Source organism: Symsagittifera roscoffensis, chromosome 3 (assembly GCF_963678635.1).
Source record: "Symsagittifera roscoffensis chromosome 3, txSymRosc1.1, whole genome shotgun sequence".
NCBI lineage: Eukaryota > Metazoa > Xenacoelomorpha > Acoela > Convolutidae > Symsagittifera > Symsagittifera roscoffensis.
The window spans coordinates 28273258-28300080 of record NC_087064.1 but is presented as its reverse complement, the minus strand read 5'-3'; the positions used below and the strand labels follow the sequence as shown (position 1 = coordinate 28300080).

Sequence of the window (26823 nt, the reverse complement as noted above, 5' to 3'; positions counted from 1 at the left end):
TTTCTTCAATTTCTTTTTTTCAAAAAACCTGTATAAAAGATAACCCAACTTGAAATTGTCAACAGTATAGTAGGGCGCTGTCATGGTACTTTCCGAGTTTGCAAATCTGGGGTCCGAGTATGACTGCTCTTTTTTTTGGTTTGACTCCTCAATTTATTTTGGTTTCGAGAAATGGCGTGATTTTTGATTTTATGATTTTTTCAATTTTTTTTTCGATAAATGTTTCAAAAAAGTAACCGAACGCAAATATTTCAACCTTTCCGCGTGGTTCTGTCAGAGTATATTCATTTTGATATCGAGATATGGCGTTTTTCATGAATTAGAAACCCTTGCTAGATGACCCCAGTTTATTTTCATGGTAGCCTTAATTATCGCCGTTTTGGTACATGTTTTCGGAAGCCCTTTTTGAGAGCACGGTAGGTGCGAGTCCTGCGCTAATTTTTTTTTGAAAAATTCAGGGAGTGTGTGTTGCAATTTAATCGTTCGATTTTTTTTATGACAAAAATTTCTTATGACGTTTTGTGTTTCCGACTCAATGGGCATCTACCGACTTGTAGTCGGCTTAGTGGTCGCTGAATAAATACTAAAAGCTTATTTATTCTGTTTTTCTACCATTTTTCTTTTTTCCCTTTTTTCCTCCCATTTGTTGATTTTGTTTTTATTTCCGTCCCATTTTCTATTAGCTAGCTTGTAATACTGCGCTTGTATTTTGTCGCAAGTGATGCAAAGCTCCGCTTCTCCTTTGTGTCAGATCTTTTCTTACATCACGCACAAAAAACGTCATCAATTTGAAGAAAAATAAATTGAGACTATGGTACTTGCACAGCAACCGGCTATCCTTGTCTTTTTTGAGTTTCTCTACTTGAATAATTGAGTCGCAAGATTCTGTGCTACTGGCACAGTAATGGGCTGTACTTATTTTTCCGACCATTTGAAAATGGGGAGGAACTTTGTATTCGAGTTTGTTTTAATTTTTTAGTGTTTGTACCACAAATAATCGTCGGACTGGGTCAAATAATATATCATATTAAAGCCTTTTCAGTCATGATTCGAACGATATTTAAACACCGGTTTGAAATTTTTGATTTTTTCTGTTTCGAGCTAATAAGGTGAGCGTGTTGTCTTGCAGTAGCTTATTTAAATAGCTCACATTAGCTTAGTTTCAGCCATGAAAGTCTAGTTTTTCTCGAGTATATTTAGTTTTTTGAGTTGTTTAGCGCTTTTTGGAATCTAATACTTCAAAATTTAAAAAAACTGCAAAAAAATTTTAAAAAAAGTAATAAATTGAAAATTGTGTTTTGTTTTTCTAGTCATTTTTCTAGAAAAACTGTTTTTCAATTCGCCGTTTTTGCTCTTACTGTCGAATATGCCTAAGTTCTGTTTTCCTGTTCAGATCTCTTTATCACACGCCGAAAAAAATGACTATAGTTTGAAAAAAACTTAGTGTTTTTTAAGACTATGGCCGGAGCATTCTGTGCAAATTGCACATAACCGGTTATCCTTGTTTGTTTTAGGATTTATTTCAGACAGTCGAATCTTTCATAGGTTTTATTTTGAATGCTCCATTCAGCTCAGTCATATGTATAAGAATGTATATCTAACAGTGAAGAAAGGCCATTTTGAAATCATTTTAGTTAAAAATGTCTTCGATACCTCCTGAAATTTTCAAGTTTGTGACTTGCAAAGCTGTAGGGGACTTGCCCAACCTGTCTTCTAAAAGCCCAGCGATCATTTCGAAGAGCAATCAGAATTCGGTTGCCTGCGCCAATAAATATGACCTATTGGTTGCGGCGTTGAATGTTCCGAGGGCCTCTCTGTCGTCATTTACAGTGAAGAATTTTGACGAACATCAAGAAGCTACTCAACATTGGGGGTTGATTAATGGGTTGAGTTTTCCTCTCACTTTAAATCAAAACTGCTCATCAGTGCTGCACGTTCTGTTCTCTTGGGACGACCAATTGTTTGTCACCATCGCCCAGGAAATTAACTCGATAATGATGCGTTACTTTTTGACAGATGGTCTGAATGAATTAGGATCACATGATTTTGGACAGATTTGCCCAACATGTATTAAATCCAACCCGTGTGGCAATGTTTTTGCGGTCTGCATGAACGACAGAAGTGTTCAAATTTGGAACTTCGAAAGTCGAAAACTCTCTGTGACCCTGAACAAGCAACTTAATGCTTCTTGTGCTTCTTGGAGTCCAAAAGGCAAACAGCTATTAGTAGGATGTCTTGATGGAAAGTTTTTGCAAGTTACGCCAACTGGAGACATCAAACGAGTTGTACAACACTCGCCTGAAAATACAAGAGTTCTTAACATCATATGGATTGCGACGTTCCATTTTGTTTGTGCCTATGATCGGGATCCTGATCTTGGATACTTCAGTGTAGTGTTGCACAAGGATCCTCAACAAGTACCAGTCTATACAGAGATTCAAGATGTCATTATGAGTAGTTTTGATATTGACCCAAACATCGAGTTGATAGCCTTTATGCACTTTATACCTGAATGGAAACTGATAATTTGTGCAAGCTCGAAGTCAAGTGAAATCGGAGTAATAGCTCATTTGAAGCACAGCGATACATGGGATTGTTTGATGTTAGATGAAAATGCCCGAGCACAGTTACCAGTGCCTAAAGATTCGATTAAAGACCCTCTATGCGCCGGCTTGGCTGTTAGCTTCTGTTCGCAAAGATTTGTCGGAGCTGTAACAACCGCGGACGGTGAAACAAAACCAGGTAAACAATACCCTGTTTTGTTCGCGCTTACTCATTTTGGGTCTGTTCACGCGTTTTCAATTGCTTACGATTTGCCAGACAATCCACTGTTGAATATACAACCATTGAAGTTTGCGAGATTAAATCTTCAGCAGCCGGGAGTAATCAACCAATCCGGGTCTCAAAGTTTGAAGTCTCAAGCAATGAACCAAATTACGAGCCATCGGCCAGTTCTGATCCAGAATCAGCATCAACCAGTATCTATGGCTCAGCAACCTGAATTGGTCAATTCTGTTAACCAGTTCACGCCTAATAAAATATCGTCTCAGAATACGGTGTCTAAAGGTCCTTCGGTCCAAAAAGTTGCTCAAAGGCAGAATAAGGAAAATGATGGCCACCAACCTCTGCAGATGCAGAATTTATCAGGCGTTTCGAAAGTGGAAAATAAACAACCGGACGCTGCTCAGGCGATAAAGGAGAAACAAAAATTAGAAGAAGCGGCTCAAAATCAAGAGTTGATCAAAGCGACAAAAAACATTATGGATGCATTTTCAAGCGACCTTGAAAAACTGAAACTCGAGGCGGCAAGTCAGAAACCTATAGCAGATAAGTCATACGCTCCGCTGCAAAATAACACACAAACTAATGAGAAGTTTAAAAATGAACTAAAAATTCAACTCGATAGTTTGATCTACGATGTACAAATGTTGAAGAATTCTCATCTGCATACATTTAACATTGCGAAAAGAGCAAAAGTATTTCAAGAACGGCATAATGATGAAAAATACGAGTCGTACTTGAAAAGTGCCCCCTTACCACCTGAATTGCAAAAACTGGCGGATTCTATACAGAGTAGCGAAGGTTTCATACAGCTCAGATCGAATGAAGTTTTGTCCATGATCGAAAGTCTAGCCTCACGTGAACGAAAGATGAAGAAAGGAGAAACTGAATACTACACGATGATAAATGCTGTCTTGCAGAACAACTACAAAACTATAATGGCTTTGGGGCAAAAGTTGGACAATTTAGCAGCTAAGTATGACCGAAAATGCGATATGACAACATTCGACGGCTGTGGTGATAGTCTAGGCTTATACTCAAAAAGAGGCGAGATGTCAACCTTAGATATAAATTGTTCTCTGAAGGGTTTAAATCTTTCAGTTGACGATAGCACTGTTGGAGGGATAAGACCTGAATCGAACAGATCAAAGGAAACAGATCCGGAAAGTATATCAGCTTTGAGGGATTATTTGTCCAGAAGAACACAAGCACCAGTGACACGAGTTGCAGTTGAGCCTAAAAATATCAAAATTGAACATGTTAATCTGAGTGGAAAAGGTTTGGAAGATGTTAAATCATCAACTGTGTGGGGGAAATCAGTTTTGAACTTCGATGAGCAATCTAGTTCTTCTGCAAAAGAGCAATGGGATAATAGCGGGCAACTTCAATCATCAAAAGGTGAAGATAGAGTAAGGATGTTAGAGAAGCTTCGCGAAAGTGTCTATTTGAGTCAGCAACCTCCATCTGACAAGGACGCACCAGTAGTCAACGTCAAAGATTTGAACCTCGTATCGTCGGCAAACGCTACGAAAACAGTTCCTGGGAGTCTTTCACACTATCAGCAGCCAAACTTAAACGTAAAGCAAGCAGAACTTAATGTGCAACTGCAAGTCAAGCCGAATCTTGGGTTCTCAAACGTCCAATCGACACAGAAACCGGAGAACAAACCAGTCCCTGTGGTTCCCTCGAACCAGTCCTTGCTATTTCCAGGACATGAAAGAGGCGCGAACGCTAGTGCATTTACAAAACCAGTGGCAGGATTAGGATTTGCGTTGGCTAAAGATCAGGAGCCGAAGTTTGAGAGTCAAAATTTTGTGAACGCAGAGAGTTTGAATACAAGTGCAAATGTTCCTGCTTCCCCTAAGCCCAAGAGAGACGATACTCAACAGAAATTCAATAGTGGTCCTCCTAATGCGTCAGCTTCAAATCTCCAGCCGTCTTCTATGCAAAAACAGCCAGCATCAGGAGCAAGTATTTTTGGAGTTCCGATGAAATCTGCTACTGGTGCAACGGTAAATGAAGCGGCAAAAGAAATGCCACCAAATGTTGTGCTTTCAGCCAGTGCAAATGAAAACACGCTTCACACGTTCTCAAAGCAGAATATTGCGAACATGGGAAATATTATGAAAAGTGCATCTAGTCCAAACCTGAATCCCGTGGGACAGGGCTCTATGCATCAAGGCCAATCTCAAATTAAACTGGGAAGCTTTTTTGGGAATGTCGGGAAGCCCCAAGATTGCAAAGATGCTCCTGATAGCATTTTAAAATCGATGCTGGAACCGATTAGCAACAAGCCACTGGATACAAATACGGCACAAAAGAACAAGTCCAGTATTTTTGGATTGCCGTATGCTAGTGAAACTCCCTTTACAACTGCGAGTGATCTGAACACCAAACCTTCAAGCGCAAATGAAAGTACAAAAATACCACAATCAATACTGGGTTTGCCAAACGAAAATGAAGGAACCGAAACGCCACAATCGATACTGGGTTTGCCTGCGTCTGCAACGGCAAACAATGCAGAACAGACGAATACAAGCAAACTAAGTTTATTTAGTCTCCCCCCACAACAAAAAAGTAATGAAGGACTTTCAATTTTTGGTAAACCCAATGTTCAAATGGGCCAATCGATCTTTTCTGGCGTCAATTCAACGTCGAACTCGAGTAATATTTTGAACCTGGGGCGAAATAGTACAAGTGACTCATCTAATAACTCTCAACTAAAAGCTAATGAGAATACAACAGAAACAAGCACACAAAGCACACATGTAGCGGATACAACCTCTTCAATATTCGTGAATGCTGCGTCAATATTTCCATCAAATGATACAAAAAATACGTCATTACCTGCTAGTTCTTCTCAAGGTATGGCCCTTACCAGCCAATCTAAATTATTTGGACGACAAGGAGCCGCACCCACATCGGCATCAGATTCTTTTTTCAGTCTGCCCAAAACGAGCTCGGTTCCGTCGTTTCAAACTGCATCTATTCTGACTAGCGAACCTATCAAATCGAACTCTTCCCAATCAGTATTAGGTATTCCTGCCCCATCTAAATCAGAAGTAACAACGTATGCTCCAGCATTGAATCCGGTCTTATCGCATCCTGCAACAGCGACCAATGCCGCGGCAAATGATCAACCTGGACAGCCGGTTCTTCCTTCGTCGGCGACATCGTTAGTATCCACAGGTGCTCACAATACCACGCTAACATCTAGTCAGCAAGCACCTGCTTCAGCTGTCTCAAGTCAAGTTTCGAATATCGACCGAAAAACACCTGCAGCTGCTAATGTACCTGAATTAAATCCTTATACTCCTGTATCTGCACCAGCCACTACCACTGGAAATCCTGGTTCAGTTTCTGGCCAAAGTACGACTGTAAGCACAGAATCTGGACAGGCTTCGCTTTTTGGCACGCTAGCGACGCAAAATAACCAGAATGGTACTTTGCAAACACAAGCGAGCAATTCATCCAGTCAAATTACTTCGCCGTTTGGTCAAACTACATTAAATGCGGCAGCCTCAAATAAGTCACTTTTTTCCACACCATCAAGCGTCCCTTTTGGGTTACAGTCTGTTGCCACTACCAATCAGTCTTCGATCTTTGGACAAAGTACAGCACAAGCAGCTGATAAACCCTCAGATGCTGGAAGTTTATTTGGAGGAAGTGCTTTTTCAGGTCTCGGAGGTGGCGCCAATGCTCAACAAAAGTCATCCAACGTTTTTGGAAGTCCATTTGGTGGATCATCGGTTGCTCTAACTTCAGATGCCTCTACTGCAGCATCACCTTTTGCACAAAATGTTTTTGGAGCTGGAACACAACAGTCACAAGGAAGTGTGTTTGGGAGCTCAGGAGCTAATAATGGTAGCTCAGTGTTTGGATCCCAAAGCGCTAGAACAAATGTCTTTGGATCCCCTGCAGCTGCTCCTGTATCTGGAAGTCCTTTTGGTGCAACATCTGGTGGATCTGTTTTTGGTCAAACCGGAGGTTCGCCTTTTGGTTCAGGCACAGTAACGACCACAGGCAGCGTATTCGGTAAATCTGTTGCATCACCTGCAGCTGGTCAGAGTGCTTTTGGAACTTCGACAGCTTTCGGGGGATTACAAGGAACTGGAGCATTTGGCAGTAAAACAGTGTTTGGAATTGGTGTTTCGAATCCAGCTTTTGGTGGTGGTGCAGTTTTTGGAGCCGGAAGGTCCAATTCGGTTTTCGGAGGAGCAGCAGCTCCAAGCAGTGGAGGACTTTTTGGAGGTACCTCCACGGGATCCAACGTGCCAACTTTTGGAGCTTTAGCTTCAGGAATGGGCTCTGGTGCTCCAGCTTTCGGAAGTGCAGCTTCTAGTGGAAATTCTGGATTTGGTTCGAGCGCTTTTGGAAGTGCAATGTCAGGAAGTGCTTTTGGAGCAGCTAATGTGCCTAAAAGCAGTTTTTCATCTTGGAGATAAATGTAGTTGCTCCCGAAAAGACTGTCATTAAATCACAGTGTCCCTGCTATTGAACTTAATTCGAAATAACTTTTGTTTGTTTTCGCTTTTATTTATACTAATAATAGATTCTTTAATGACTTGTAGCTACAAACATAACCTGGAGTTTTTTCTCGGTTTTTGATAAGAAATTGGATAAACTTGATCTGATATTTCAGATAGTTTAGCATGACTCGGGGCTTTGTAACTTCTATCCCCAGTATTAATGTTGACCAGACCCCGCCTACCAACAGTGTGCATCAGTCCCCTGCCCATCGGCCCAGTAGTGGCAACCATAGTCAATCCCATGAGTCACCGGCTGCTGCTGCTGTCAGCTCTCCAGGTGGTCACAGACTTCAGTCAGCGCCCAGTGTCCAGTCAAAAAACGGAGCCAACGGAAACGGTTAGATGTTTGGACCCTTGCATTTCTACTTTTGCAAACGTAGTTGTACTTGGTAAACGAAGTTGTAAAACGTAAAATAGATGAGTCAACCTAATATTTGTTACGCTTGCTTGAATACGTTTAAGCAAAGACCAAGAGCTTGCTATTGCAAAACAAGTTATGCTAAATTGATCCGGTACTATTAAGTAAGCATGTATCAGACGCATGCTTATCAGCGCAGCAGTAGATTATTGATCCCTTCCGTTTTAGACGGTGCAATCGTTGAACATCATTTTATGCAATTGGCATTTCAGCAGCATTTTGAGACTACAGGTATCACGCTATCGGCCATCCAGTGGCCAGAGGAACCTTGGATTTGACAGCGGTAGACATAAAGTCTTTAAGGGTGTCTGTTTTGAGCGTTGATTGCTTTATCAAGACAGAATAAAATTTTGTCACAGGCAATGGGAATGGCGAGAGGAAGTTGAGTCATGGGCATGGGCATGGACATGGGCTGGGAAAGAGCAATTCGATGCGGGTTCCCCGAATGACAGAGAGGAGACACACTCTGCCTCCCAGACAAGAGTCCGTTGATGCTGTGTCCAGCACAGGCTCCAACACTTCCACCCTCGCCAGATCCATTAAGGTATGAGTACGATTGATTGTGTTCTATTGATTAACATTTTTCTATCGAAGTTATAGCTGGTCATGGTCCGAACTCTACTATTCACATGAAATTTTTCCTGAACACTATTTTTTCTTTTTTAATTACGAGACTGCTAATGTTGAATTGTGTTTAAATTGTATTTTGAAAGGGTGGTTTTTAAATTTTAGAAGAAAGTTTGAATATAACACAAGAATCGTATGTTGCAGTAGTCATTATTTTGTAGTGAAAATAATTAAACAATTTCAAGGGAAACTGCAATTGTAATTATTTAGGTTGTGTGTGTGACAGCTGGATCGAAGGACGACCTGGCCATTAAGCTGCTGAAGGACGCCTGTGATAAGAAAAAAGTGCAATTCCAACTCATAGACTACAACGCAATAGCTTTTGACGAAGTCAAATCTACCGAACAGTTCCTGTTTGCTGGTTAGTGAGGCAGATTGAAATTTATGGACATAGTAGGCTCGACTGGGTGTTGAATGTTTTTATCAGCCGAACATGAAAATGAGCGTGTCTTAGCAATGCTTAATTTGAGCATCATTTCAAATTCATGTGGAAAAGCTTCTCATTCATTTTGGAGACCTAGGGGCTAGGAACTGTGTTTTGTTTGCCTTTCTATGAAAAAATGATGGTAATTGCAACCCTCTGCTTTTTATTTGGATTTGTATCTTGATGTCGATTTCTAGATAATGATTTACATTTATTCATTCTCTGTGTTTGTTTTAGACATAGCATTTGTGCATTTGGTCAGCAAGGAAGAAGAGTCGAAACTGTTTCTCAAAATCGGACATCGCAGAAATTACGGCAAGAATGTGAATGTGGTCTTGTATCAGATTCCAGGAAATGTTTCAGACGAAGAGCAGAACTCTCTGCTGTACTTGAAGGTGAGGGTCAAGTTATGTTTGATTATTGTTCCGACCATCTCTTTTACTGCCAGGTACACCTTACCTCTTACCATCAATAGCTTGCGAGGGTATCACGAAGAACCTGCCCAACATCTGCGGCTTATCACATAATCTCACATAAGGGGCATTTTCCTCGGTTCTTACTATTAACTATAAACTGCCATCCTGAACCGGGCATGGAGTTTCACTCGTTTCTCTACACGCCGAAAAGTTTGGCACCTAAAACGTTTTTAAATCGGCAATCAAACGTCCCTCTTGAACTGCTATATAGAGAGAAGGCGCCGACTGCATGAAGACTATCACTTAAAAAGGTGGTGCCCTTCTACGTCAGTTTTGACGCTTTGATCAGAAGAGCATTTTGAATAAACATCAACCAAATTTTTGTGGTTTTACTTATGACATTTTAAATGGGGAAAATTGGATGGTGTGAAATATAATTCAACGGGTGTTGTTTTGAAACAGTTATCATGGTAAACATGGCGTAAAAGCGTTGGATAACAAATACTTGACCTTCAACTTTGCAGGAATTGTGTGTGGATGCGGATGCTGGACTCCTCCCCTACTACAGTCAGCCAGGCACTTCCAATTCGTCCAATGACATGAGTCTGGACTTGAACCATGTTGTGCTGTTGCCTGCACTAAAGCCGAAGCCGCCAGGCTCAGGCGCATCTGGTGATGCTACATCCTCTACTGCTGCAATTGAGTGGACCAGTCTGGCCCAAGAGTTGAGGAGAGTGCTAAATGGGTTCAAACAGGTCAGTGAAGTCTTTAAAAAGCGTGGTTGAAGAAGCAAGTTGAATAATGAAGTCTTCTTGGTTCTATTGTTGTGTAACCGAACCTCAATATTTCATTATTCATCTCAAGCACCACTGCATTGTAGTTTGTAGTTTTGAATGGGGAAAGCGTGTCGAAGTTATGCACAATTGTTGTCAGAATCTTTGGAGCAGGTGTCAATATTTTGATAGACTTTCAATCAAGAGTCTTGTCTTTTCTTTACGCTACAATACTAGATCTGCAATTTTAATCAATAAGCATCTGTTTTATTAGAAGGTGAAAAACTGGGTGCCGGCTATCCACACTAAGCAGTTACTGTTTAGCAGACCACTTTTTTTTACATTACTGTACTTTTTGCAGCGCGTTAGTAAATCGCTTATCAGAAACTGTCTTCATTTCGTGAACTGTCCTCAAGTCACGTGCATTACAATATTTCAGCAACTGGTGGGTCATCAATTTGCTAACCATATGCTTATGACCTGTTTGTAGTCTGTGTAACAAAACCTGTAAAAGAAACCTGAGGGTGCATGAAATATTTCAACCAATTAAAAATACGCGATAATCTGAAACTGTCCCATATCGCCAAGAATTAGATAATGAATCTATAGGACAACTAATATGACATCTTTTGACCGTGTCTGTTCTTTTGAGTTATCTCATAAATGAAATCAGTTCTGAAAATCAGCCAAAACATTAACAATTCAAAAACATCAAATGTTTAGATTTGAAGACAAGTTTCTAACATCTATTGTTTAACGTGCTAGGCACATACTGATTTAAGTCTATCAGGCCAAGTTTTCAATTAATGCTAGAATAGTATGTATGAGATATTTGGGGTGTGGTTGTGTTGGGTTGTTTAGGTTGCGAACAAGGATGAGGCACTGCCCATTGTGACTGAGATGCGAGACCTGATGAAGAGTCACAAAGGAGTGAGTCTGCAGGTTCAGTTGAGGAGAGTGTACGAGGAGAAGCTGAAGCAGAGCAGGAGTCAACTCACATTCGAGACTGTCCATCTCTTCATGATGGCACTCAGAGAGTGTCAGGTACGTTTACTCATTGGGTTCTCTCATTGCTGTTATTTTAGTACTTGTGATCGGAACGACGAGTTTGAACTTATTCATTTCAAAAATTGTAAAATTATTGCATTGTGATTGATTGAAAAACCTACTTGACAATTTTCTTCGCTTTTGCAAATTTGTAAATAAGATCTTAAGTTTCAATTGATAGGTGTCAGTGAGAGAGGTGAAAAAATTCATAAAACTTGATCACTCTTAAATCGCTCTAAGCGTTATCAAATCGGAATATAGATTTGTTTCGGGTTAAAAAGTTGTTTAGCAGAATCACTCGAATTCAAATTTCTGAGTGGTTCAGGCCCACTTAATATGGGGGTAACAAATACGCCTGGGACGGCAAAAGTCCTGGGTTCGAATGTAACCTGGACTTGTTTTTTTTTTCAAACGGGAAATATTCCGTTCCAAAGAAGCTGTCGGTTTATAATTTGCCTGCTGATGTTTTTTCGGCTTAGTTGCAACATCTTAGAATTTATTGTTGTATGCAGTTTTCATTGTAGTTCCTTCTTATGTTTTCATTTGCTCCTGCAATTTTTAATTTGACTATGATTGACTTTATTTTTTTTTTTTTTTTTTGATTAAAAGTTTGTTCAGCCTAAATGATTTCGGCTTAGATTTTATCGGCTTACTTACCTAATTTTAGGTCTTCCGAGGCAACCAAAATTGTATGCTTTCCTACGAATCGCACGAAATGTTAAAACTTATTGAATTTGTAGTTCAACGCTTTTCATGACAACAATTTTATTGAAGTTTCATTAAACGCCGTCGAATGTGTTTCTGAACGTGTTTTCAGCAAATATAACATCATTTCAGACAACGTTTTGAAGTTTTTAAGTTCCTTCCCTGTTTGCTAGCGCGCAATGGTATTTTTGTGGTATCGCGAGTGATGCGAAGGTCCGCTTTGCCTCTGTGTTAAGATTCAATTCAAAATCATTTTGCTAAATGAAAAGAATTTATGCTTTCGAATAGAAAAGTGCAAATGGCGCAAAACTTAAACGACTTTTAGGTACAAAATTGGACTTCATTTGTTGAGAATTTCTAGCGAAATAAAAAATTTTATCTTTTGATTCCGTTTACCCAATTAGAATATTGAAAAACGTTCAAAAATGAATCAGTCATTATTTTCGGTTTTCTTGTTTTTTGACTTTTTTCCAAATGTCTGTTTTCTTTCTTTAATTTTTAATCAAAATTGGGTCTGGCAATCTCAACTGTCATTTTTTCATTAGAAAATAGCAGTTGGGATATTTTTTAAATTTAGCTTTTGGGTACAGACTTTTTCCAAAAAAAAATTTCTACAAATATTTGCCTTGTGATCCTATAATGGGGAAACCAAGTCACGGTCGGACCTTGTTTTTTTCCGATATGTATGGAATTAGAAAGTTGTTGAATTGACCGACTATAGTTTCTCTGCTGAACTTTTGTCAGCTTACTTTTTACACTTGCGAAGCAAAGTGTATTAATACGAACTTTCTTTTTTTTTCAAACTAAGTCGCAAACAAAATGCCACTTTTGAAAGCTACGGTAGCAATATAATATCATATGTGCTTTGACATTGGTAAGTAAAAAGTTAACATAGTCGATGCATTTTTAATTCATCAAATGAAACGAAGTTATTTGTTTCAAACAGCAGTACAATGATAAAAAGCTCGATTTCAGAAATTTTTTTAATCTTGTATCTCGCAACTTTTTTGAAATGCATAGTTTTTACAAAATTTAGCTTTATGCTTTCCAATTTATTACATGCAAAATTATGTCTTTTTGTAGTTAGTGCTACTTTTGCTTCATCGAATTGACAATTTGTTATCTGATGTAGCTTGCTGGCTAGTTTAGGGAATTTTAAGCATCCATGGCTGAGTGATTTGTGCGTTTGACTCAAATTTGCTAGGATGCAGATTCGAATCCGACCCGTAGCCGAGTTTTTGCTAAATCGAGGCTTATTTGTACTTTTTCTTGTTTTCATCATATTATTTTTGACGAACATCGTAAAGATTCTTCTATAGATCGTGGTTTTGTTTCAGGAAAAGTCTCAAAATACGTTCAGGCTTAAGTTGATGTTTTTTTGCGGTTTGATTTTTGAAATTCATTTCTTTTGCTAAAAGGAAGGCAAACTCTACTCTCGAACAGCAAAAGTGTAAAGGTCACAATAAATGTGGTCGACTTCTTATTTCGAAAATGGAATTTAATTATCGGTTTCTTAGGAGGAAAAGGTTTACGTATTGATCCATTTCACTCAAAGTGTGTTAATGTTATCAAAAAAAAGCACCAATCATAAACTGTTTGTGAAATTCAAGAAGCTGTAAGGGTATCTATTTTTTTCTTAGAAATTCGAATATTTGTTTTTGTTTCAACGAGCAAGTCAGTTTTTATACTGTTTCCTTGCGTTCATTATTATTTTCCAATGTCAGTTGGCTATGTTTTGAAGGGTATTGCTATCGGGTAGTAGACTTTTCCCTTAAGTAAATTTGTTCACAGAATGGTCAAACTTAGAAATGGTAAACTCAGTTTCAGTTTATAGGGAATTAAAATTTCGGTCTCCGGCACTCTTGGGTTGGAGTTATCGAATGGGCTTGTTTTTTTTCAAACGGGATTTTTTCCGTTTCAAAAAACATTGTTGGCTTTTTATTTGTCTGCTAATGTTTTTTTAGCATAGCTGCGATGTCGTAGAGTTTTTTTTGCTGTATGGAATTCACATTGTAGTTGCTTTTAGTGTTTAAGAGTCGGTGAACGTAATTCACACACTTTTGAAGGTCGTGATGATTTTTTTTTTTTAGTCTTAAAGTAAATTTGAGCCTGAACAAAAGTCTTAAAATTTGTTAAAGATCAAATTTGCTTTTTCACTGTTCGACTTTGATTTCTTTTTTTTTTGGTTTTTAATAGGAAGGCAAACTCCACTATGAAACAGGCGTAAAAATTATGAAAGATGTGATCGATTTCTAGTTTCGAAATTGGAATTATTTTTCAGATTTCCCCACGGAATAAAAAATTTACCTATTGATCCAGTTTTTAAAAAAATTGGGTTTATTTATCCAATATGTGTCAATAATAATTTAGTCTTGATTTTCAAAGACGATATGTTTTTGCTTCGCAATTCGAAAGTTGAAGTTTTTTTTAAAGAAAAACAAATCAGTATTGTATTCTATTTGTTCTGTTTATATGCGTTCATGACTCTTTTCCAACTGTCTGTTGGCTATCAAGAGTAATGAGCGTGATGAGGACTCTTATATAGGTCTGGCTGATTTGTTTTAGTGTTTTCTTTTCAGGAAAAAGTCTTAAACTTTATCCACGTTCAATGATGATGTTTCGCGGTTTGATTTTTGATTTTTTAGTCTTCATTTCCTTTGTTAAAAGGAAAGCAAACTCCACTATTGAACAACAAAAAATGCCACAAAAAAGTGATAAATATCTAATTTCGTAAATGGACTTCAATTGTCAGATTTCCCAGCGAAATAAAAATTTTACCCGTTGATCCAGTTTTCTTAAATTGGGTTGATTTTATCAAAAAAATTGCCAGCCGTAACTTGTTCTAGAAATTCAAAGAGCTACAAGGCCATCTATGTTCTTTTGAGATTCGAAAATTGATTTTTTCCAAAAAATGCATTTTTCAGAAAGTTTTTCTGTTTACTTGCGTTCATTGACTCTTTTCCAATTGTAGGTTGGGTATGTTTTTGACTTTGTGGCTTCTGTCTTTTTTTTGCACCGGCTTGCTTATATCGCCGCTGTGTAAACAATTTAACGCATGTTCCAATCAAAAATCGCGCGAACTACGGAAATGCGTCTGAAGTCTGATTGAAAGTAGGTTGGCTCACAGTTTTTCTGACTGTGGTAGTTGCTTTTCTTTTTCATCACTTCGTTCAATTCGAGAACCAGAATCCAATAAACGCGTCGTACTAAAAACCTCGTACTCATACGTCAAAAACGGATAGCTCTTTGACTATTCCGAGAAATTCGAAAGGCTGGAATTATTTTAACAAGTTTAACAGTAGTTTTTTAATGGCTAAATTAGTAGCACATTTTATACATTTAGCACTACACCATATAATTAGAAAAAAAAATTTTCAGCACCCGAGAATGTCTTAATTGTGAACCATTTTTCATCTTTTGTTTGTAACAGGTCAACACTTTTGAATTATAGCAGGGGCGGATCTAGGATTTTCTCGAGGGGGGGCGGATTTTCAAAAAATTTTCGAAAATTTTGACGACCTTTTTTTTTTTTTTAGGTCGACCAAATTGATTTTTCGAGCTCTCCCAAAGCACGGTTTTGTCCCTATTTTGGCCAAATTTTTTGGGCCGCAGGCAAAATTTTGAAAAAACAGGTCAAAAAAGGCGTTTTTAGGCACTTTTTGGAAAGTTTTGACCGAAAAATTGCGTTTTTTCGGCGCGCGCTCCCCCCCCCCCCCCAAAAAAAAAAATTAGTATATATTGGCGCCGAAGGCGCCTTTAGAAAATTTTTAGGGTCGGTCGGCCAAAAATGGATTTCTTAAAAAGTATCAAAGGGGGGACCCTTTGGGTCGGCAGGGGGTCGAATCCCTGAGGGGGGGGGGCGTCCGCCCCCTCCTAAATCCGCCCCTGAATTATAGCCCTTTTCAAGTGTCAATGAACGAACACTTATTTAGGTCGAGTGGTTATTTTTTTGCGGTATGAGTTTTGCTTCATTTTTAATTCCAATTCAACTTCATTTGCTAAACGGAAGGCAAATTACACTCTCCGATTACGAAAGTGCAAATGGTTCCAATAAACGTAAATGATTTTTAGGTTCGAAAGGGGATTTTAATTCTTAGATTTGCCAGAGGAGTGGAAAAATCTTTTCTCTAATTGATTAGTCTTATGATCAAAGTGTTAGTCATTAAAGAATCTTGAAATTGAAAGAGCACTTGCGAGATTAAGTGTCGTGCTCTCGTGCACTATACCCTTTCCCGTCAACAAACTTTCTTACAAATTCTTTTTTTAATTATTTTGTCTTCTCGTAAGATCCTTTGTGTTCCTTACCACTTGGCGTAGGGGTAACGCCGCCGCCTTTGCACCTTAAGGTCTGGGGTTTGAGTCTCGGTCGAGCTTTGTTTTTTTTTGGTGTATGCAGTTTTAAAAAATTCGGTAAAAATTGAATTGTCGGACTTTCGTTTGTTTGCTCAAGTTTTGTCGGCAATTTGCGCCTATCACGGACTTTGTTTGTGTTGTAAGAAACTTTCATTGTAGTATTTATAATATCATTTTTTTTTCGGCTCAACTTGTGTTTGTTCAAAGATTGTCGTTTTTGTTTCCTCTTCTGAAGTTTTATTCCGTTGCTAATTTAATATTTGAATGTCTGACTGGAATAAATTTCTATGGAGATATACGAAAATTTAAAGTAGTAGACCCAATTTTTATCAATTTTTTCTTCTTTTCGACTTCTTATTTTTGTGTTGTTTCGCAAATAGTGCTAAGCTCCACTTCGCCTGTTTTAATTTTTGCTTTAACGTTCGAAAGTTGAAAATCATTCAATAAACGTCTATCATTTTTCCGGTTTCGTGGAAATCAGTAACCTTTTCCAACTCTCTGTTGGATTCATAGCCTTGTTCGAATTTGATCTGCAATCATTGATCATCATGTTATTTCAGGATTATGCTTCAATGATCGACGTGTTCCGCTATGTGAAGGAGAGGAACTACGATCTTTCGCAGAAAGAGGGGCTTATATACCTCTATGCATTCGCACTGAACAGGCAAGAAATCTAATTTTACGCATTTGATTGCCGTAATAAGTACTTATTAATTGCAGGAAACCCCGCAACTTAAAGTGTAGACACCCCCCCCCCCCTGGTAGTTTTAGAGCACGTGAGTTAAGTATAAAAATAGAAGAATACTTTACTTCTTACGCTTTTCCAGATTCATTAAAAGCTTTTTGAATGCGGAAAAAATCATTTAACTATAATTTAGGAGCCTGAAAGCGTAGGATATTTTTTTGTATGAGTGGTAAGTAGTGGTGGTATAAGTCAGTCTTTGTTAACATTTCTGGTAATTGCAAGAACCAGTCAATATAGTGCTGTTGTTGTAACTTCATTAAAAAAATTGTTTCTGAAGTTCAAAAGAGCAACCAAAAATCAGGTGATCCTGGTCGAAGTGGTAACACGTTAGAGCCTAGATGCTTGCAATTTGTTGTTGTCCAGCTTAATTAAAGACCTCAGCCTTATATTTAGACGCCAGAGACTGGGTGATAGAGAAGAAGCGCTGGAGGTTATCGAAACAGTGGAGGAACCCAGTGCAGACATGCTGTGTCTCTGCGGAAGAATATACAAGGACCTGTACATTGAGTCCCAATATCAGAATGAAAAGTACCTCAACAACGCCATAGATTGGTACAAGAAGGGAGCCCAGTTGGAACCATCAGACTACGCCATGATTAATCTGGCCACACTTTTAGTCGCTGCCGGCAAGACATTCGAAACTGATAAAGATCTGAAACGTCTCAGTTAGTGCTTATTTTCCACTTAGTTCCTAATTTACTAAGTGCAGTAGTTTTTAATTTCCCCATAAGCTTCAAAAGGGGCATCGCTTAGTTTCGCTTGAAAAGCCTTCATTTTGTTCACGAAAACTTTGTTCGGTAAAAAAAACCTTTTCTTGTTGAAACCACTTTGTCTGAAAAAAGCTCAGCGGCTAAACCTTAATGGTGGATAGAAATGTTCGTTCGATGTCAGTGCTATCACCCTCGCTTCTAAAGAACCTTTTGTATATGAATTATTTGCGCAACAGGTGGTTTTTCCAAAAGACTTCACTGAAATCATTATTTAGACAACAAGCTGAGCTTCTCAATTGGCTCTCAGGGTCGTCTGGACCAAATCGGGAACTACTGGGTAGTTGCCACTTACTTCGAACTATGCGTTCTGTTGGACGACAAACAACAAGCAGTTGACGCAGCCAGACGAATGTTCCACCTCAATGCGCCGGCGTGGTACATTAAATCCACACTTCATAACCTGAAGTTGATTCTATCGAAGAGACAGGAGTTGGCCAAGAGTGTGAACAGTCCATATTCGAACTCAGATCACTCGCTTCCGAAGCAGCAGAAGAAGTTGTTGACGTTGCCTGGTCACTCCTATGAAGATTCGGTTAGTTCGCTTCATCGTGTACATTTATATTTTAGTTGAGACAATTCTCTTGCGAGAAAGTAGCTATAGCGCAGAGCATTTTTTTCTTGGTTGTTGGCGCCTGCATCATATTAATATTACTGGAAAATGGTTTACACTTGCGATCAGGATGTGTGTTATTACGAACCTTCTTTTTTCTCTAACCTAACTCGCAAATAAAAGTGTACATTTATTTGGAAATTTTACTGTAGCATTGGAAATTGCATAGCAACTGAGCTCTGTTTTGTTTTTTTTTCTGGCTAATTTTTGGTGTCTATTAAGCTTCCGTGGCTGAGTGGTTGAGATTCTAAATCTCTTGGTCGCAGGTTGGAATCTCAGAGGTAGCCGTTTTACTAATTCGAGGCTTATTTCTAATTTTAATTATTGCACTTAATAGAGGTGCTTTTTGTCGTGTTCTCGCAAGTTTTTGCGAAGCGAAGCTTGGCCTCTGTGCCGGAATATTATATTGGTGATGAATTTTTTTTTAATTTTCTTAAAATTACTCAGGATCAAAATTACTTTTTCGCGGTTTGACTTGATTTATTTTCAAATTTTGATAATTTCCTTCGTTAAAAGGAAGGCAAGCTCAACTATCGAACAGCAGAAGTGTAAAGGTCACAAAAAACGTGATCAACTTCTAGTTTTGAAAGAACAATTTAATTATTACACTTGCGGTCGTCAGCAGAGTGTTATTACGAACCTTCTTTTTTTCTAAGCTAACTCGCAAATAAAAGTTCATTAAAAGTGTTCTTTTATTTGGAACCTTCACAGTATTATTGGAAATTGCATAGCTACTGGTCTGTTTTATTTGTTGTGGCTAGTGTTTGGAGTCTACTAAGCTTCCGGGGCTGAGTGGTTAGTGTGTGAGACTCTTAATCTCTTGGTAGCAGGTTCGAATCTGAGGTAGCCAAGTTTCTACTAATTTGGAGCTTATGTCTAATTTTTATCATTGCACTTTATAAAGCTGCTTTTTGTCGTGTTCTCGCAAGTGTTTGCGAAGCGAAGCTTGGCCTCTGTCGAATTTTCCAGCGAAATGATCCAGTTTCCTCAAATTGTGTTAATTTTATCTAAAAAAGTGTCAACCATAAATTGTTACAGAAATACGAGTTTCCAAACCATCTATTTTTTTAACATCGAAAATTGAGATTTTCCAACTGCCTGTTGGCTATTTTTCTTGGAAATCCGGAAGTCGAGACTTTTTCAAAAAAAGTTTTCAGTATTTATTTAGGTTTCTTTGGCCTTTTCCAGCTGTCTATTGGCTGTTTTACGCTTGCGAGAGTAGTATTTTAGTATGTCGACTCTACTTTTTTCCAACCTAATTTTCAATGAAAAGTGCTGATTTGGTGGCACTTTTCCTGTGATCTTGATCTGCAGCATTGGAAAATTGATCTGCAGCATTGGAATTTGTTATCTGCTTTATTTATTGACAGTGTTTGCAGATTGTGCAAGAGCCTGTGGCTGAGAGGGAAGGACGCGAGAATCCTAATCTCGAAGTCGCTGGTTCGAATCCGTCACCGCAAAAGTTTTAATTATTCGATGCTTATTTCTACTTATTCTTAATTTTCTTTATAGAGATGCTTTTCCTCGCAAGTGTTTACGAAGCGCAGCTTCGCTTCTGTATATTTCAATCTTTAAATCCTAATTTAAAATCAAAATTTTTTTGTTTATACCTATTTACCAGAAAATTGTTGGCTACATTTTACTATTAAATTTATCAGATTTGAACCAAAGTCGCGGAAACCCTCTGATAATTTTTTTTTTCAAATGGGAAAAATTGCGTTTTAAAGAAAATTTCCGTTGCCGTCTTGTTATTTGTCTGCGTATGTTTTTTCGGCTTAGTTGGCACATCGTATTATTGTTTTTTTTTTGCTGTACGCTTTTCACATTAGAGTTGCTTTTAGTGTTTTTGCTTACTTCTGCTGTCTAAGAGTAATGAACGTAGTGAAGACTCTTATATAGGTCTTGCTATTTTTTTAGGAAAACGTCTTAAAATATGCATTAAAGTCTCAAGTAACGCAGGTGCGCATTCATACATATTGATGCATCTATGAATGCACTTAGTTATGTATACAGTTTTTGATTTCAATTGAAATTCATGTGCTAAAACTGACGTAAATAGCACTCTCCAAATACGAACGTGGAAATGGCGCCAAAAAACGTGATTGATTTCTAGTTTCAAAAGTGGAATTTATTTTTTAGATTTCCAGCGGAGTAAGAACTTTACCTGTTGATCCAGTTTTCTCAATTTGGGTTAATGTTATCAAAAAAGCACCAATCATAAATCTTTCTAGAAATTCAAAGAGCTTGAAGATTGAAGGGATCTATTTTTTCTTTGAAGTTCGAAAGTTGAGATTTTTTCAACAGAGTCAGTGTTTTTTTTTTTAAATTACTTGCGTTCAATACTCTTTACCAATCTTCGATTGGCTATATTTGTAACTTCTTGACTTGGTATATTTTCTTTGTTTTTTTCGTGTTATAGGCCTGATAGGTTTCGGGCCTAATTTATATAGGCTTAATGGCCTCAATGTGTCTTTCGACGAGCGAAAAATTTTCGTATATGCGTGTTTTGAGAGTGAGGGAGACTTGTTATTTTTGTAAGTCTGGTTTTTTTCTGATAAAGAATGTTAAGCTTTGTTACCGCTTGGTAAATTTTCTTCCGATTGGACTATCACATTCTATTGTCCTGGCATGTTTTTTTCCAAACCTAGCCTGATTAATTTTAACAGGTCTAGTTTTTTCTACATTTTTGATGTTTCGTTTGTTTTTCCGACTTAGCGGCATTCTGGTTTTGTATCGCCAGCGGTGCGAAGCGCAGTTTCACCTCTGTATTTTTTTGTTTCGTTTTGGATGAGTTAGTGCGAGTATATCTTTTTTCCAACCTTGCAAAAAAAAGGTGCCAATTTTGGGGCACCTTTACGGCGTTTTTATTTTTTTGTTAGAAATTTCAAGCATATGCTTTGGCATTCGATTATAAATATTCAACACAAATTATGAATTTTGGATCATCAATTGAACCGAATGAAGTTTTTTGTTTCAAACGATAGTACAAATATGAAAACTGAAATTTTTCAGCTCAGTATATCTGGTAATTTTTTTTGAAATGCATAATTCATACATAATGTGGCTTCATGCTCACCAATTATTACATGCAAAGATAGTGCGGATGTCTTAAGCTTATTTTATTTCATAATTTTCAAGGCTTATTTTTACTTCTTTTTTACAGCTGATTTTCTTTTTTTACAGCTAATTTTTTGTCGTTTTCTCGCGTGTGTTTTCGAAGCGCAGCTTGGCCTCAGTGTAATAAATAAGAGAACTAAGAAAGCTGAAAATTGGAGATGTGGTGGAAAAGAGGCAAAAAGCGTTTGCTCAATTTCTTTCCCCGAGCGTGTCGGTATATATGCAGTATTTGATGCAAGATGAAGAAAAACTGTAAATAACAACCGTGTTTTTTGTCACAGGCGCAGCTGTTTGAGTTCTGGATGCAGTTTTTTCTGTTCGTGGGAGAGGACACCTCCAAATCTTTCTGTGAGTACCCAGTGCTGGTGATAGAGCAAGTGACTCATGCCACTAGTGCCAGTGCCCATCGCACCTATGAGTTCGTGCCCGCCAACCTTATTATACACAGAGGACCTTGTTCATACGGGGCAAACGTGCCTGGACCTATAGAGGTGAGACATATATCTAGTCTGAATAATGAAAACAAAATAAAGCTGTATTTCTGTCCAGCAGCTGTTATTTTGGTATTAGTTTTATAAATTTTGGAGTGAGCAATCATGAGACCCACCTACCTTTTAGCCATTCATAGCCACTTCAAGTTCATTGCTACTGTAGTCCTTTCCGTGTTGATTTATTTGGGACAGTCCGATTGACTTGCTTTGCTTCGGTTTAGAGCTTCGATCTGCTTTTGATTGACCCCAAACATACCAACTGGCAATTCACAGCTTCGGACCTCGCTGCTGTCAAGTAAGCACTCAGTCCTTTTCAGAGTTTCTAAATGTGAGTTTAAATGTGCTTTTTAAAAAAGTTTTTAAATGTGAATGGGCGAAGCGATTCATAGAAGGTTAAGCCATGAAATTTTTATTGAACAGTTTATTTTTACACAAGCAAAGCTAGTGTTACAGTATGAACTATCTTTTTTTTCAGCCTAAGTCGCAAATATTGTTGAAACAATGCTAAGGATATTAAAACACAGACTATAATATTCCAAATAGCACTTTAGCTTCAATTTATCATATATCTGTAGCGTAGAGGTAGGGAATGAGATCAGCAACAAAATAAGAGGTTTCAAACGTGGGCAGCGTCGGATGTTCTTTCTGAACTTTTTCGTATACTACTTGAATTGCGTCCGCTCTATAAGTTGAGGTATGTTAGTTATTTGATTTCTTTTTTTTTCAAATCGACTGGTACTGCTAATGCGTCATAATTGGCTTGCGCTTGCGTCACTTAGCATTTTATAGATTCATAATTGGCGTGCGTCACTTTTACTCATTCAGTTTTACAGTTTTACTCATTCAATTGTTCCCAGTAGCGTTATCGGTCATATTTTTGCTTGTGTATGCGAAGTACAACTTCGCCTCTGTGTTGATATTTCTTAGCGCCGTTGGAATAAAAAAAAACTTCAAAAGTTCAAAACATTTTCTGCAAAAAAGGGATCAACTTTTGACAAAAACCGTTGGCCGATTTGCCGTCTCTTGTACAGGTAGTTCAGAATCTAATCTAGGTCATGATGATTTTTAAGAGTGATGAACGGTTGTGAGGACTCTTATATAGGTCTTGCTGATTTTTTTAAAGAATTTTTTTCAGGAAAAAATCTTAAATATTGTTCACGCTTAATTTTTAATTTTTCGCGGTTTGACTTGCAATTTTTTTTTGAGGTCAGTGCATTTCTGTTGTTAAAAGGTATCGAACAGCAAAATTGTAAAGGCCACGAAAAATGTGATCGACTTCTAATTTCGAAAATGAAAATTAATTATCAGATATCCCAGTGAAAAAAAAAGTTTTGCCTATTGATCCAGTTTTCTCAAATGGGGTCAATTTTAACAAAGTTGTTTAACAAATTCAAAGAGCTTTAAGGCCATCTATTTTTTTCTTCGAAATTCAAAAGATGAGGATTTTTGAAAAAAAAACAAGTCAGCAAAAACAAGTTTCATTGCGTTCATTACTCTTTTCCAACCGTCAGTTGGCTATGATTTTTTCAGACTTGACTCTTATATAAGTCTTGATGATTGTTTTTTTGTTTCGTTTTTTTCTGGAAAAGTCTTAAAATTTACTCTGGCTCAAATTTACTTTTTCGCGGTTTGACTTTTGATTTCTTTAGTTTTAGAATCGTCAAAAATTAGCAAGAAAACGAATAATCTATACTATATTTAAATGCGAGTGGCAGCTATCTCCCATGTTTAAGCATAAAAATTTTGCATGTTTAACGAAAGAATTTTTTCATGTTTAAGCTATATCAAGTTTAACCTGATATATTTTTCCCTTCGAAAGTTGAGAAAAGTTCTCAAAAATTGTCAGTCAGTTTTTACACGTTTGAAACCAGCGAGCAGCTAGTGCATTAGTACGAACATTTTTTTAAATCCTAGCTCTCAAATAAAAGTGTTCATTGAAAGTGGAAAGTGTTCACTTGTTTGGTGGCACTCAGGCTATAATCACGATCTAGCTTTGGAAATTTCATAGCATCTGTTTTCTGCTTTATTTGTGGCTAGTGTTTCGGATGTGTTAAGTGGTTAGTGCGTGAGGCTCTTAATCTTTATGTCGCAGACCGAAATCGAGACCTAGTCGCATTTTTATTATTTCGAGGCTCATTTCTATTTTTTATTGCACATTCTAATTTAATGGTTAATGCGCTTTCGGGAAAAATTGTCGAGACTATGATTGGGAGTTGTTCAGGAATTTTGCTGGAATAGAAGTTCAGGAACGCAAATAAATCAAAATTTGCTTAAAAATCGAATTTAAGCGTGAACTAATTTAAAATTTTTTCCTGAAAAAAAAATAGCAAAACCTGTAGTCTTGGTAATTTGATTCATTTGTTTGTTTCTTTTTTTTGAAGAAAAAATCATAAAATTTATCACTCTAAAATTTGAGTTTTCGCGGTTTGATTTTTTAAAATTCAGTTCATTTCCTTTGCTTACACTTGCGATCAGCTTAGTGTGTTATTATGAACCTTCTTTTTTTCTAACCTGACTCGCAAATAAAAGTGATCATCTCAGAGGTAGCAGAAGTTTTTTTTTTTACTAATTCGAGGCTTATTTCTAATGTTTATTCTTGCTTTGTATAGAGCTGCTTTTTGTCGTGTTCTTGATAGTGTTTGCGAAGCTTTGCCTCTGTGTCGAACCTTCTGTTTACCCTCGCGAAAAGCAATGGTGTTGCAACCGGCAGTTGTTTTTTTTCCGGTAAAGAACTTTGTTTACAGAATGGAAGAAATGACAATCAATCAGTATGTTTTGTAACCGCTGAATTAATAGCATGGGTACTGAATTGACTGCGCATATGATTTGTCTGTACGCTAAAAGTTACAAATGGAAATTGAGATTGTCTGCATTTTAAATGCTCGTAATATTGGTTTTAAATTTAACTCCGAGTTTTGTATCAGTTTTTCTTTTTTTTTTTTCTTATTTCTTTGATATATCAGCTTAGATGCTTCTTTTTGAGCCGTTTGACTAGCAAAAAGTTTTTTAAAATCTTTTTTGAGTTGTTAATTTTTCTACTGAAAACAATTCTTTTTAGGCGCAACGTGTGTCTGCTCAAGAATTTTCGGCTTTGTTGCCGCTTTGTATGTTTTGTTTCGATAATTGTTTAACATTCAATGGTCTTACTTGGCATTTTTTCTTGAAAGGATTTTTTCAAGACAAAGTGTTCAATGTAGAAAAATTTCTGACAGATCAACTATTTTGATATTTTCGACCGTTTTCGTCACTTTCTGTATGTTAGTTTGTCATGCAATGAATGTGTTGTATTGCAAGTAATGAGAAGCTTCGCTTCGCCTTTTTTGTGAAATTTCCAAAGGTGCAAGAAGTTCAAATCGGAGATAAAGGATTTGTTTTGAAATTTTTGTTTTTGGAACTAAATTGTTTCTTCGATTTTTCGGTTCATCTGCGAATATTGATAGTCATTCTTTTTTGTATCTCAAGTGCAACTGGGTTTTGTGTTGCAACCTGGAACGTTTCCTGTTAATAACTTTGTTCCGAGAATTTATCAGATTACTTTATTTTCATATCAAGTTCCTGCTGTATATTTTACCCGCTGCGCTTAAAGGTAAAGCAGCGACAAAGGCGTGGGGGATCGAGTCCAGTTACTTTTTGAAAATTGAAATGTTTCTGCATGGAAGTTTTTGTGCTGTGGTGCTATCAGTTGTCTGATCATTTTGGTCTGCTAATTTAATCAGCTTCAACTTTTCTGATTCGAACAATTTTTACTCAAAGTATAGGTCTTTACACTTGTAAATAATTGCCGTAAATTTTCACGTAAATATTTTAGTTCGCAGGACTCACTTGGACTCATCTCTTCAAAAAATGTCTGTTGAGTTTTCTTAACAGACAGATTATGAGCTTGTTATCATTTACAATATCCTTCTTATTCGAAATTTGCTTTTTATGTTGGTTTGTAATTTTACCAGCTCGATTTAATAAAACTTCATTGTTTTTTTTCGGATTAATAGGTTTCAGCCTATATTTTATCGGCTCATTAGCTTTATAATTGGTCGTTCGACGACCGCAGAAAGTGTTCGTGGGCGTGTGTGAATGTCTTCAGTGGGAGGGAATTTGAATTTTTTCGGCTTAAATTGTTTCTCCTCGGGTTGATTCGGCTGGTTTATCGCTTTGTAAGTTTTCTTCAGATTTTATTGGGAACTCGTTTCAGCACGTACATGAACGACGGGAGATGCCTGCTGATGTATGTGAACAAACTGGACGACTTCCAAGTGTACTTTCCTTCGGAAATACACCGAGACAGGTTAGAAAATGGGCACTAAATTTGTACAAAAGACCAACATATCAGTTGTTCAGCTTTTCACAGAGAACCGCTGTTGAGCCCCTGCTAATTTTTTGAAATTGTTTCTACCTGTAAGAGCTTAAATGACGGGCAGCGTGTGTACAATAGTTTTTATGTCATATCAATTGTCACTGTACAGTGCCCTCTTTTCAAAGCTTAGGCCATATTACCAGTCAAGAAATGTACAGAATAGGATTAAGTCCGGGGTCAACAGCGGTTTGAATAAAGTGCTGCCTTGCGTGATGTATTGAGATTGTTGTTTCTAGCTCCCTTTGTTTACAGGCTCTACGAGACTTTAAAGTCTGAATTGTTCCCGGACAAGAATCCGATCGCGCCATCGAGCAGACAGCAGCAGATCACAAACTTCGAAATTCTGACTAGGCCCAATGGAGAGAAAGCATACTTGGGATCGGGTGCATACGGAAAAGTGTTCAAGGCTGTGGATAAAGATACAGATGCTGTATTTGCTCTCAAAGTGATCGAAATGGGATTCAGAGGATCGTCAGAAAATGGCAGGTAAAAGCCGTGTTATAAAAAACCATTGCTTTATTTTCAAATCAAAACATGGTTTCAGCCTTGTTGGCTTTGGAAAAAATATTATTGAAAATGTTAATAAAATCAAAATGGACGCCCGCGGAGTAAATATACCGATTTTTTAAATCAAAAGCGCCCAAAAACTGCATCTAAATGCGTTTT

General features: G+C 37.6%; 2 protein-coding genes across 2 annotated transcripts in view; both read left to right on the top strand.

Moving 5' to 3' along the window:
* LOC134841293 (mitogen-activated protein kinase kinase kinase 15-like) overlaps positions 1 to 26823 on the top strand; it is a 70247-nt gene that overhangs the window by 23498 nt on the left and 19926 nt on the right. Inside the window, exons 2-14 of the mRNA XM_063857187.1 lie at positions 7422 to 7647; positions 8088 to 8272; positions 8566 to 8716; positions 9017 to 9174; positions 9720 to 9950; positions 10830 to 11012; positions 16634 to 16737; positions 17212 to 17483; positions 17804 to 18120; positions 21597 to 21806; positions 22028 to 22101; positions 25996 to 26088; positions 26410 to 26643. Of these exons, the coding sequence (XP_063713257.1) occupies positions 7434 to 7647; positions 8088 to 8272; positions 8566 to 8716; positions 9017 to 9174; positions 9720 to 9950; positions 10830 to 11012; positions 16634 to 16737; positions 17212 to 17483; positions 17804 to 18120; positions 21597 to 21806; positions 22028 to 22101; positions 25996 to 26088; positions 26410 to 26643 (2426 nt within the window). The 5' untranslated portion in view covers positions 7422 to 7433. The remainder of the gene's footprint in view (positions 1 to 7421; positions 7648 to 8087; positions 8273 to 8565; positions 8717 to 9016; positions 9175 to 9719; positions 9951 to 10829; positions 11013 to 16633; positions 16738 to 17211; positions 17484 to 17803; positions 18121 to 21596; positions 21807 to 22027; positions 22102 to 25995; positions 26089 to 26409; positions 26644 to 26823) is intronic.
* Positions 1638 to 7332, top strand: LOC134841472 (nuclear pore complex protein Nup214-like). The gene has a single exon (XM_063857482.1). The coding sequence runs from the start codon at positions 1641 to 1643 to the stop codon at positions 7224 to 7226; it is 5586 nt and encodes a 1861-aa protein (XP_063713552.1). The 5' UTR covers positions 1638 to 1640; the 3' UTR covers positions 7227 to 7332.